Source organism: Salvelinus fontinalis, unplaced genomic scaffold, assembly GCF_029448725.1.
Source record: "Salvelinus fontinalis isolate EN_2023a unplaced genomic scaffold, ASM2944872v1 scaffold_0226, whole genome shotgun sequence".
NCBI lineage: Eukaryota > Metazoa > Chordata > Actinopteri > Salmoniformes > Salmonidae > Salvelinus > Salvelinus fontinalis.
This window is the reverse complement of record NW_026600435.1, coordinates 47,812-61,556: the sequence shown is the minus strand read 5'-3', so window position 1 is coordinate 61,556 and position 13,745 is coordinate 47,812. Positions and strand designations below refer to the sequence as shown.

Sequence of the window (13,745 nt, the reverse complement as noted above, 5' to 3'; positions counted from 1 at the left end):
CTGTCTCCATACAGTTAGTTATATAGAGACTGTCTCCATACAGTAAGTTATATAGAGACTGTCTCCATATAGTAAGATACCATCATGTTAGGCTGTCTCCATACAGTAAGTTATATAGAGACTGTCTCCATACAGTAAGATATATAGAGACTGTCTCCATACAGTAAGATATATAGAGACTGTCTCCATACAGTAAGTCATATAGAGACTGTATCCATACAGTAAGTTATATAGAGACTGTCTCCATGTCTCCATACAGTAAGTTATATAGAGACTGTATCCATACAGTACGTTATATAGAGACTGTCTTCATGTCTCCATACAGTAAGTTATATAGAGACTGTCTCCATACGGTAAGTTAGATAGAGACTGTCTCCATATAGTAAGTTATATAGAGACTGTCGCCATACAGTAAGTTATATAGAGACTGTCTCCATACAGTAAGTTGTATAGAGACTGTCTCCATACAGTAAGTTATATAGAGACTGTCTCCATACAGTAAGTTATGTAGAGACTGTATCCATACAGTAAGTTATATAGAGACTGTCTCCATGTCTCCATACAGTAAGTTATATAGAGACTGTCTCCAAACAGTAAGTTATATTATAGAGACTGTCTCCATACAGTTAGTTATATAGAGACTGTCTCCATACAGTAAGTTATATAGAGACTGTCTCCATACAGTAAGTTATATAGAGACTGTCTCCATGTCTCCATACAGTAAGTTATATAGAGACTGTATCCATACAGTAAGTTATATATAGACTGTCTCCATGTCTCCATACAGTAAGTTATATAGAGACTGTCTCCATACAGTAAGTTATATAGAGACTGTCTCCATACAGTAAGTTATATAGAGACTGTATCCATACAGTAAGTTATATAGAGACTGTCTCCATATAGTAAGATACCATCATGTTAGACTTTCTCCATACAGTAAGTTATATAGAGACTGTCTCCATGTCTCCATACAGTAAGTTATATAGAGATTGTATCCATGTCTCCATACAGTAAGTTATATAGAGACTGTCTCCATATAGTAATATACCATCATGTTAGACTGTCTCCATACAGTAAGTTATATAGAGACTGTCTCCATGTCTCCATACAGTACGTTATATAGAGATTGTCTCCATGTCTCCATACAGTAGGTTATATAGAGACTGTCTCCATACAGTAAGTTATATAGAGACTGTCTCCATACAGTAAGTTATATAGAGACTGTCTCCATGTCTCCATACAGTACGTTATATAGAGATTGTCTCCATGTCTCCATACAGTAAGTTATATAGAGACTGTCTCCATACAGTAAGTTATATAGAGACTGTCTCCATACAGTAAGTTATATAGAGACTGTCTCCATACAGTAAGTTATATAGAGACTGTCTCCATGTCTCCATACAGTAAGTTATATAGAGACTGTATCCATACAGTAAGTTATATAGAGACTGTCTCCATGTCTCCATACAGTAAGTTATATAGAGACTGTCTCCATACAGTAAGTTATATAGAGACTGTATCCATACAGTAAGTTATATAGAGACTGTCTCCATGTCTCCATACAGTAAGTTATATAGAGTCTGTCTCCATACAGTAAGTTATATAGAGACTGTATCCATACAGTAAGTTATAGAGACTGTCTCCATGTCCCCATACAGTAAGTTATATAGAGACTGTCTCCATACAGTAAGTTATATAGAGACTGTCTCCATACAGTAAGTTATATAGAGACTGTCTCCATACAGTAAGTTATATAGAGACTGTCTCCATATAGTAAGTTATATAGAGACTGTCTCCAAACAGTAAGTTATATAGAGACTGTCTCCATACAGTAAGTTATATAGAGACTGTCTCCATACAGTAAGTTATATAGAGACTGTCTCCATACAGTAAGTTATATAGAGACTGTCTCATATAGTAAGTTATATAGAGACTGTCTCCAAACAGTAAGTTATATAGAGACTGTCTCCATACAGTAAGATATATAGAGACTGTTTCCTATAGTAAGTTATATAGAGACTGTCTCCATATAGTAAGTTATATAGAGACTGTCTCCAAACAGTAAGTTATATAGAGACTGTCTCCATACAGTAAGTTATATAGAGACTGTCTCCATACAGTAAGTTATATAGAGACTGTCTCCATACAGTAAGTTATATAGAGACTGTCTCCATACAGTAAGTTATATAGAGACTGTCTCATATAGTAAGTTATATAGAGACTGTCTCCAAACAGTAAGTTATATAGAGACTGTCTCCATACAGTTAGTTATATAGAGACTGTTTCCTATAGTAAGTTATATAGAGACTGTCTCCATGTCTCCATACAGTAGGTTGTATAGAGATTGTCTCCATGTCTCCATACAGTAAGTTATATAGAGACTGTCTCCATATAGTAAGATACCATCATGTTAGACTGTCTCCATACAGTAAGTTATATAGAGACTGTCTCCATGTCTCCATACGGTAAGTTATATAGAGATTGTCTCCATGTCTCCATACAGTAAGTTATATAGAGACTGTCTCCATATAGTAAGATACCATCATGTTAGACTGTCTCCATACAGTAAGTTATATAGAGACTGTCTCCATGTCTCCATACAGTAAGTTATATAGAGATTGTCTCCATGTCTCCATACAGTAAGTTATATAGAGACTGTCTCCATATAGTAAGATACCATCATGTTAGACTGTCTCCATACAGTAAGTTATATAGAGACTGTCTCCATGTCTCCATACAGTACGTTATATAGAGATTGTCTCCATGTCTCCATACAGTAAGTTATATAGAGACTGTCTCCATACAGTAAGTTATATAGAGACTGTCTCCATACAGTAAGTTATATAGAGACTGTCTCCATGTCTCCATACAGTACGTTATATAGAGATTGTCTCCATGTCTCCATACAGTAAGTTATATAGAGACTGTCTCCATACAGTAAGTTATATAGAGACTGTCTCCATACAGTAAGTTATATAGAGACTGTCTCCATACAGTAAGTTATATAGAGACTGTCTCCATGTCTCCATACAGTAAGTTATATAGAGACTGTATCCATACAGTAAGTTATATAGAGACTGTCTCCATGTCTCCATACAGTACGTTATATAGAGATTGTCTCCATACAGTAAGTTATATAGAGACTGTATCCATACAGTAAGTTATATAGAGACTGTCTCCATGTCCCCATACAGTAAGTTATATAGAGACTTTCTCCATACAGTAAGTTATATAGAGACTGTCTCCATACAGTAAGTTATATAGAGACTGTCTCCATACAGTAAGTTATATAGAGACTGTCTCCATGTCTCCATACAGTAAGTTATATAGAGATTGTCTCCATGTCTCCATACAGTAAGTTATATAGAGACTGTCTCCATATAGTAATATACCATCATGTTAGACTGTCTCCATACAGTAAGTTATATAGAGACTGTCTCCATGTCTCCATACAGTACGTTATATAGAGATTGTCTCCATGTCTCCATACAGTAAGTTATATAGAGACTGTCTCCATACAGTAAGTTATATAGAGACTGTCTCCATACAGTAAGTTATATAGAGACTGTCTCCATGTCTCCATACAGTACGTTATATAGAGATTGTCTCCATGTCTCCATACAGTAAGTTATATAGAGACTGTCTCCATACAGTAAGTTATATAGAGACTGTCTCCATACAGTAAGTTATATAGAGACTGTCTCCATACAGTAAGTTATATAGAGACTGTCTCCATACAGTAAGTTATATAGAGACTGTCTCCATACAGTAAGTTATATAGAGACTGTCTCATATAGTAAGTTATATAGAGACTGTCTCCAAACAGTAAGTTATATAGAGACTGTCTCCATACAGTTAGTTATATAGAGACTGTTTCCTATAGTAAGTTATATAGAGACTGTCTCCATGTCTCCATACAGTAAGTTGTATAGAGATTGTCTCCATGTCTCCATACAGTAAGTTATATAGAGACTGTCTCCATACAGTAAGTTATATAGAGACTGTATCCATACAGTAAGTTATATAGAGACTGTCTCCATGTCCCCATACAGTAAGTTATATAGAGACTTTCTCCATACAGTAAGTTATATAGAGACTGTCTCCATACAGTAAGTTATATAGAGACTGTCTCCATACAGTAAGTTATATAGAGACTGTCTCCATGTCTCCATACAGTAAGTTATATAGAGATTGTCTCCATGTCTCCATACAGTAAGTTATATAGAGACTGTCTCCATATAGTAATATACCATCATGTTAGACTGTCTCCATACAGTAAGTTATATAGAGACTGTCTCCATGTCTCCATACAGTACGTTATATAGAGATTGTCTCCATGTCTCCATACAGTAAGTTATATAGAGACTGTCTCCATACAGTAAGTTATATAGAGACTGTCTCCATACAGTAAGTTATATAGAGACTGTCTCCATACAGTAAGTTATATAGAGACTGTCTCCATACAGTAAGTTATATAGAGACTGTCTCCATACAGTAAGTTATATAGAGACTGTCTCCATACAGTAAGTTATATAGAGACTGTCTCCATACAGTAAGTTATATAGAGACTGTCTCCATGTCTCCATACAGTAAGTTATATAGAGACTGTATCCATACAGTACGTTATATAGAGACTGTCTTCATGTCTCCATACAGTAAGTTATATAGAGACTGTCTCCATATGGTAAGTTAGATAGAGACTGTCTCCATATAGTAAGTTATATAGAGACTGTCTCCATACAGTAAGTTATATAGAGACTGTCTCCATACAGTAAGTTATATAGAGACTGTCTCCATACAGTAAGTTATATAGAGACTGTATCCATACAGTACGTTATATAGAGACTGTCTTCATGTCTCCATACAGTAAGTTATATAGAGACTGTCTCCATACAGTAAGTTATATAGAGACTGTCTCCATACAGTAAGTTATATAGAGACTGTCTCCATACAGTAAGTTATATAGAGACTGTCTCCATACAGTAAGTTATATAGAGACTGTCTCCATACAGTAAGTTATATAGAGACTGTCTCCATACAGTAAGTCATATAGAGACTGTATCCATACAGTAAGTTATATAGAGACTGTCTCCATGTCTCCATACAGTAAGTTATATAGAGACTGTATCCATACAGTACGTTATATAGAGACTGTCTTCATGTCTCCATACAGTAAGTTATATAGAGACTGTCTCCATATGGTAAGTTAGATAGAGACTGTCTCCATATAGTAAGTTATATAGAGACTGTCGCCATACAGTAAGTTATATAGAGACTGTCTCCATACAGTAAGTTATATAGAGACTGTCTCCATGTCTCCATACAGTAAGTTATATAGAGACTGTCTCCATACAGTAAGTTATATAGAGACTGTCTCCATACAGTAAGTTATGTAGAGACTGTATCCATACAGTAAGTTATATAGAGACTGTCTCCATGTCTCCATACAGTAAGTTATATAGAGACTGTCTCCAAACAGTAAGTTATATTATAGAGTCTGTCTCCATACAGTTAGTTATATAGAGACTGTCTCCATACAGTAAGTTATATAGAGACTGTCTCCATACAGTAAGTTATATAGAGACTGTCTCCATGTCTCCATACAGTAAGTTATATAGAGACTGTCTCCATACAGTAAGTTATATAGAGACTGTATCCATACAGTAAGTTATATATAGACTGTCTCCATGTCTCCATACAGTAAGTTATATAGAGACTGTCTCCATACAGTAAATTATATAGAGACTGTATCCATACAGTAAGTTATATAGAGACTGTCTCCATATAGTAAGATACCATCATGTTAGACTTTCTTCATACAGTAAGTTATATAGAGACTGTCTCCATGTCTCCATACAGTAAGTTATATAGAGATTGTCTCCATGTCTCCATACAGTAAGTTATATAGAGACTGTCTCCATATAGTAAGATACCATCATGTTAGACTGTCTCCATACAGTAAGTTATATAGAGACTGTCTCCATGTCTCCATACAGTACGTTATATAGAGATTGTCTCCATGTCTCCATACAGTAAGTTATATAGAGACTGTCTCCATACAGTAAGTTATATAGAGACTGTCTCCATGTCTCCATACAGTACGTTATATAGAGATTGTCTCCATGTCTCCATACAGTAAGTTATATAGAGACTGTCTCCATACAGTAAGTTATATAGAGACTGTCTCCATACAGTAAGTTATATAGAGACTGTCTCCATACAGTAAGTTATATAGAGACTGTCTCCATGTCTCCATACAGTAAGTTATATAGAGACTGTATCCATACAGTAAGTTATATAGAGACTGTCTCCATGTCTCCATACAGTAAGTTATATAGAGTCTGTCTCCATACAGTAAGTTATATAGAGACTGTATCCATACAGTAAGTTATATAGAGACTGTCTCCATACAGTAAGTTATATAGAGACTGTCCCCATACAGTAAGTTATATAGAGACTGTCTCCATACAGTAAGTTATATAGAGACTGTCTCCATGTCCCCATACAGTAAGTTATATAGAGACTGTCTCCATACAGTAAGTTATATAGAGACTGTCTCATATAGTAAGTTATATAGAGACTGTCTCCAAACAGTAAGTTATATAGAGACTGTCTCCATACAGTTAGTTATATAGAGACTGTCTCCATGTCCCCATACAGTAAGTTATATAGAGACTGTCTCCATACAGTAAGTTATATAGAGACTGTCTCCATACAGTAAGTTATATAGAGACTGTCTCCAAACAGTAAGTTATATAGAGACTGTCTCCATACAGTAAGTTATATAGAGACTGTCTCCATACAGTAAGTTATATAGAGACTGTCTCATATATTAAGTTATATAGAGACTGTCTCCAAACAGTAAGTTATATAGAGACTGTCTCCATACAGTTAGTTATGTAGAGACTGTTTCCTATAGTAAGTTATATAGAGACTGTCTCCATACAGTAAGTTATATAGAGACTGTCTCCATATAGTAAGTTATATAGAGACTGTCTCCATATAGTAAGTTATATAGAGACTGTATCCATACAGTAAGTTATGTAGAGACTGTATCCATACAGTAAGTTATATAGAGACTGTCTCCATACAGTAAGTTATATAGAGACTGTCTCCATACAGTAAGTTATATAGAGACTGTCTCCATGTCTCCATACAGTAAGTTATATAGAGACTGTCTCCATATAGTGTTATATAGAGACTGTCTCCAAACAGTAAGTTATATAGAGACTGTCTCCATACAGTTAGTTATATAGAGACTGTCTCCATACAGTAAGTTATATAGAGACTGTCTCCATACAGTAAGTTATATAGAGACTGTCTCCATACAGTAAGTTATATAGAGACTGTCTCATATAGTACGTTATATAGAGACTGTCTCCAAACAGTAAGTTATATAGAGACTGTCTCCATGTCTCCATACAGTACGTTATATAGAGATTGTCTCCATGTCTCCATACAGTAAGTTATATAGAGACTGTCTCCATACAGTAAGTTATATAGAGACTGTCTCCATACAGTAAGTTATATAGAGACTGTCTCCATGTCTCCATTCAGTACGTTATATAGAGATTGTCTCCATGTCTCCATACAGTAAGTTATATAGAGACTGTCTCCATACAGTAAGTTATATAGAGACTGTCTCCATACAGTAAGTTATATAGAGACTGTCTCCATACAGTAAGTTATATAGAGACTGTCTCCATGTCTCCATACAGTAAGTTATATAGAGACTGTATCCATACAGTAAGTTATATAGAGACTGTCTCCATGTCTCCATACAGTAAGTTATATAGAGACTGTCTCCATACAGTAAGTTATATAGAGACTGTATCCATACAGTAAGTTATATAGAGACTGTCTCCATGTCCCCATACAGTAAGTTATATAGAGACTGTCTCCATACAGTAAGTTATATAGAGACTGTCTCCATACAGTAAGTTATATAGAGACTGTCTCCATACAGTAAGTTATATAGAGACTGTATCCATACAGTAAGTTATATAGCGACTGTCTCCATGTCCCCATACAGTACGTTATATAGAGACTGTCTCCATACAGTAAGTTATATAGAGACTGTCTCCATACAGTAAGTTATATAGAGACTGTCTCCATATAGTAAGTTATATAGAGACTGTCTCCAAACAGTAAGTTATATAGAGACTGTCTCCAAACAGTAAGTTATATAGAGACTGTCTCCATACAGTAAGTTATATAGAGACTGTCTCCATACAGTAAGTTATATAGAGACTGTCTCCATACAGTTAGTTATATAGAGACTGTTTCCTATAGTAAGTTATATAGAGACTGTCTCCATACAGTAAGTTATATAGAGACTGTCTCCATATAGTAAGTTATATAGAGACTGTCTCCATATAGTAAGTTATATAGAGACTGTATCCATACAGTAAGTTATGTCGAGACTGTATCCATACAGTAAGTTATATAGAGACTGTCTCCATACAGTAAGTTATATAGAGACTGTCTCCATACAGTAAGTTATATAGAGACTGTCTCCATGTCTCCATACAGTAAGTTATATAGAGACTGTCTCCATATAGTGTTATATAGAGACTGTCTCCAAACAGTAAGTTATATAGAGACTGTCTCCATACAGTTAGTTATATAGAGACTGTCTCCATACAGTAAGTTATATAGAGACTGTCTCCATACAGTAAGTTATATAGAGACTGTCTCCATACAGTAAGTTATATAGAGACTGTCTCATATAGTACGTTATATAGAGACTGTCTCCAAACAGTAAGTTATATAGAGACTGTCTCCATACAGTTAGTTATATAGAGACTGTCTCCATATAGTAAGTTATATAGAGACTGTCTCCATGTCTCCATACAGTAAGTTATATAGAGACTGTCTCCATATAGTAAGTTATATAGAGACTGTCTCCAAACAGTTAGTTATATTATAGAGACTGTCTCCATACAGTTAGTTATATAGAGACTGTCTCCATACAGTAAGTTATATAGAGACTGTCTCCATACAGTAAGTTATATAGAGATTGTCTCCATACAGTAAGTTATATAGAGACTGTCTCCATACAGTAAGTTATATAGAGACTGTCTCCATTCAGTAAGTTATATAGAGACTGTCTCCATACAGTAAGTTATATAGAGACTGTCTCCATACAGTAAGTTATATAGAGACTGTCTCCATACAGTAAGTTATATAGAGACTGTCTCCATGTCTCCATACAGTAAGTTATATAGAGACTGTCTCCATATAGTGTTATATAGAGACTGTCTCCAAACAGTAAGTTATATAGAGACTGTCTCCATACAGTTAGTTATATAGAGACTGTCTCCATACAGTAAGTTATATAGAGACTGTCTCCATACAGTAAGTTATATAGAGACTGTCTCCATACAGTAAGTTATATAGAGACTGTCTCATATAGTACGTTATATAGAGACTGTCTCCAAACAGTAAGTTATATAGAGACTGTCTCCATACAGTTAGTTATATAGAGACTGTCTCCATATAGTAAGTTATATAGAGACTGTCTCCATGTCTCCATACAGTAAGTTATATAGAGACTGTCTCCATATAGTAAGTTATATAGAGACTGTCTCCAAACAGTAAGTTATATTATAGAGACTGTCTCCATACAGTTAGTTATATAGAGACTGTCTCCATACAGTAAGTTATATAGAGACTGTCTCCATACAGTAAGTTATATAGAGATTGTCTCCATACAGTAAGTTATATAGAGACTGTCTCCATACAGTAAGTTATATAGAGACTGTCTCCATTCAGTAAGTTATATAGAGACTGTCTCCATTCAGTAAGTTATATAGAGACTGTCTCCATTCAGTAAGTTATATAGAGACTGTATCCATACAGTAAGATACAGAGACTCTCCATACAGTAAGATACATAGAGACTCTCCATACAGTAAGACACATAGAGACTCTCCATACAGTAAGACACATAGAGACTCTCCATACAGTAAGACACATAGAGACTCTCCATACAGTAAGACACATAGAGACTCTCCATACAGTAAGATACATAGAGACTCTCCATACAGTAAGATGTTATAGATACATAGAGACTCTCCATACAGTAAGATACATAGAGACTCTCCATACAGTAAGATACATAGAGACTCTCCATACAGTAAGATGTTATAGATACATAGAGACTCTCCATACAGTAAGATACATAGAGACTCTCCATACAGTAAGATACATAGAGACTCTCCATACAGTAAGATGTTAATATAAAGTGTTAATGTGGTTTCAGGTTAACAGGCAGTGAGGAGGACCAGGTGATGGTTCTCTATAATTCTGGTCTGAGTTTCTCTAAGCGTCTATATACCCTTCTGGACGTCAGCTTTACTCCCGTCCACCTACACCAACCCCTGGAGACCATCATGAGACAACCTCTGGTCTACGTCAGAGACATGGTGCCTCATACCTGCTTCCAGGCCATGTCACGGTACTACACCTGTCTGTCTGTCTGTCTGTCTGTCTGTCTGTTACTCATGTCTGTCTGTCTGTCTGTCTGTCTGTGTCTGTCTGTCTGTTACGTCTGTCTGTCTGTCTGTCTGTCTGTCTGTTACGTCTGTCTGTCTGTCTGTTACGTCTGTCTGTCTGTCTGTCTGTTACCTCTGTCTGTCTGTCTCTGTCTGTTACATCTGTCTGTCTGTCTCTGTCTGTTACATCTGTCTGTCTGTCTGTCTGTCTGTCTCTGTCTGTCTGTTTTCTGTCTGTCTGTTACTTACATCTGTCTGTCTCTATCTGTCTTTAACCTCCAACACATGGTTGTATGCTCAGCCCTGTGGTTGTATGCTCAGCCTGCTGATGTGTATGTGTTATATATTATGAATATTTTTAAATTTAACCTTCATTTAACTAGGCAAGTCAGTTAAGAACAAATTCTTATTACAATGACGGCCTATCTGTAACGGCTGTCGTAGTCGTTCTCCTCCTCAGACGAGGAGGAGCATGGATCGGACCAAGATGCGGAGTAGTAGGTATTCATGTTTTAATGGAAAAACAACAAACACTACAAATTACAAAACCCAACAAACGTGACTAACCTGAAACAGTCCTGTGTGGCCCAAACACTGACACAGGAAACAAACACCCACCAAAACACAAGTGAAACCCTGGCTGCCTTAGTATGACTCTCAATCAGGGACAACGATTCACAGCTGTCTCTGATTGAGAATCATACCAGGCCGAACACCAAAATCCCAACATAGAAAATCAAACCTAGACTAACTCACCCAACTCACGCCCAGACCAACTAAAACAAATACATGACAAAGGAAAACAGGTCAGGAACGTGACACTATCGGGGAACAGTGGCAGAGCGACAGATGCTTTACCTTGTCAGCTCGGGGATTCGATCCAGCAACCGTTCAGTTACTGGCCCAACGCTCTAATCACTAGGTTTATGGTTAATATGGTTAATATGCTTGTGTATGTTTAATATGGTTAATATGGTTGTGTATGGTTAGTATTAGTGATGCACCGATTTAACATTTTCCTTGCCAAAAAACCCCTATACCGATAACCGATGTAAAAAAAAAAAAGTGTCCTTTTAAGCATTCTAGTACAGTTAAACAGTTACACACACACATGGACGCAGTGGTCTAAGGCACTGCATCTCAGTGCAAGAAGATTCACTACAGTCCCTGGTTCGAATCCATGCTGTATCACATCCGGCCGTGATTGGGACTCCCATAGGGCGGCGCACAATTGGCCCAGCGTCGTCCGGGTTTGGCCGGGGTAGGCCGTCATTGTAAATAAGAATTTGTTCTTAACTGACTTGCCTAGTTAAATAAAGGTTACACACACACCACACTGATCAAAGTTATTTTGTTGGCATTTCCGTATGTCCACATTACCAGTCAAACATAATCAAAAGCTTTTTCTTTCACTTACTTGCTGTGCTGTTTGGTTGTTCCTTTGGGCAGTCGTTTCTCAACCAGGATTTCCATAGAACGCCGTTTGGGTCTTTGTGCGTCAAATAAGCTTGTTGACCAATCAGGAACTGAATATGACTGCACGTCACATAATGTAACGCGTTCATACATTTTGTACGTTTTTTATTATGACCAGCACTGGAGGAGCGCCAGACAACTTTACCAGCATCATATCGTACGTATCGATGAACCGTTGTGACTTGAAATACGAGTGATAGTGTAATCAAAGTGTATTAATAACTATGTAAGCTCTTCACAGTTGTGCTCTGTGGGTGTCACCGAGTAGACTGATACCCCATTTCATTGCTTCACATTCCAACCTTGTTTAACATTATCTCGTTGAAATATGGCATGAATCCACCAATTGTAACCTTCTGCATCAATTTCAAAGAGGTACGTTTATTTTGAAGGCAAACCGCAAATTCCACTATTGTGCCTAATCCTTATTGTGGCTAGCTTCACAACATATAACACGGTCCGGTCGAGCCTCACTAGCCAGATGAAGATAGCTGGCTGCTTATAACGTTAGCATTGGGCAACAGGTGGCTAGTTATTTATTTTCATGAACTGAAGTTCAATTTAAATAGGCAAACAACAAGTGGCAACCTAGATAATACTTACTCACAAGGATTCCTAAATCATTGCTAAGAATAATGAAAATGACTGCAGGTTCTACTGGTCATTGTCTTCAGGCTGGTTGTATTGGTGCTAGCAAGGTACCAAGCTAAAGCTAGCTACCCCAGAAGTTGCGGCCAAACAAATAATGCTTTATTACCAATGCAGTATTGTAAACACATCATTCGGTGTTTGCTTGTTTGCAGACTTATTTTGTACAGCTTTGACAGTGTCACTGATAGTAGTGGTGGCACTTGGCTTGCACGTGCAAATTCAGCACACACAAAATTCTATAATAGAACTGTGCAATTTGATGTGTCAAATTAAAAGCTTATTTAACACGTCAAATAGTGTTATTGTTAAATAGTGTTATTTGACGTGTAGCTTTTTTGACACGCAAAGACCCAAACAAGCGTTCCATAGTATGTATGTCATGAAGCTAATAGCAGTGACGCTATTACTGTGTAACTCCGGTAGGGCAACATCTGAAAAATAGCGCCTACTTGGTAGTGTGTACCGGTGCTCGACCAGTCGCGAAAGCCAACATCACCCACAACAGAACGTTTGATTGTCATGGGCACTGAATTCCATTTCGCCTTTGAGTTGTCTCGCTGAAATTTTCTTACTCTTTCAAATGACTGCTGGACTTGTTGACTGCTCGATCCACACCGCAGACATTGTGGGCTAGGTTAGGAATGCTGTGTTGCACGTGTAGAGTAACATTTTACGTGGCGTCATTACGTCCTGTACCTACGTTATATAGGAATGCACGTCAGCTTTGACATCGGTTTTGCACATCGCCGTTAAACTAGACATTGGGCCGATGCCGATGTGGGCATTTTTAGCTAATATCGTCCGATTCAGATATGTTCACCGATATATCATGCATTCCTAGTTAATATGGTTAATATGGTTAATATGGTTGTATATGATTCTTCAGGTTGAGCCTGCTGATCGTATGTGTTATGGTTGTATATGATTCTTCAGGTTGTATATGATTCTTCAGGTTGAGCCTGCTGATAGTATGTGTTATGGTTGTATATGATTCTTCAGGTTGTATATGATTCTTCAGGTTGTATATGATTCTTCAGGTTGTATATGATTCTTCAGGTTGAGCCTGCTGATAGTATGTGTTATGGTTGTATATGATTCTTCAGGTTGAGCCTGCTGATAGTAT

At 36.8% G+C, this 13,745-nt stretch overlaps 1 protein-coding gene across 1 annotated transcript in view; it reads left to right on the top strand.

The window, feature by feature from the left end:
* The window catches only part of LOC129844772 (uncharacterized), a gene marked incomplete at its 3' end in the record, with an annotated part of 45,683 nt that extends 35,225 nt beyond the window's left edge, over positions 1-10,458 (top strand). Inside the window, exon 15 of the mRNA XM_055912877.1 lies at positions 10,264-10,458. Coding sequence (XP_055768852.1) covers positions 10,264-10,458 — 195 coding nt within the window. The remainder of the gene's footprint in view (positions 1-10,263) is intronic.
* Positions 10,459-13,745: the final 3,287 nt, after the last annotated feature.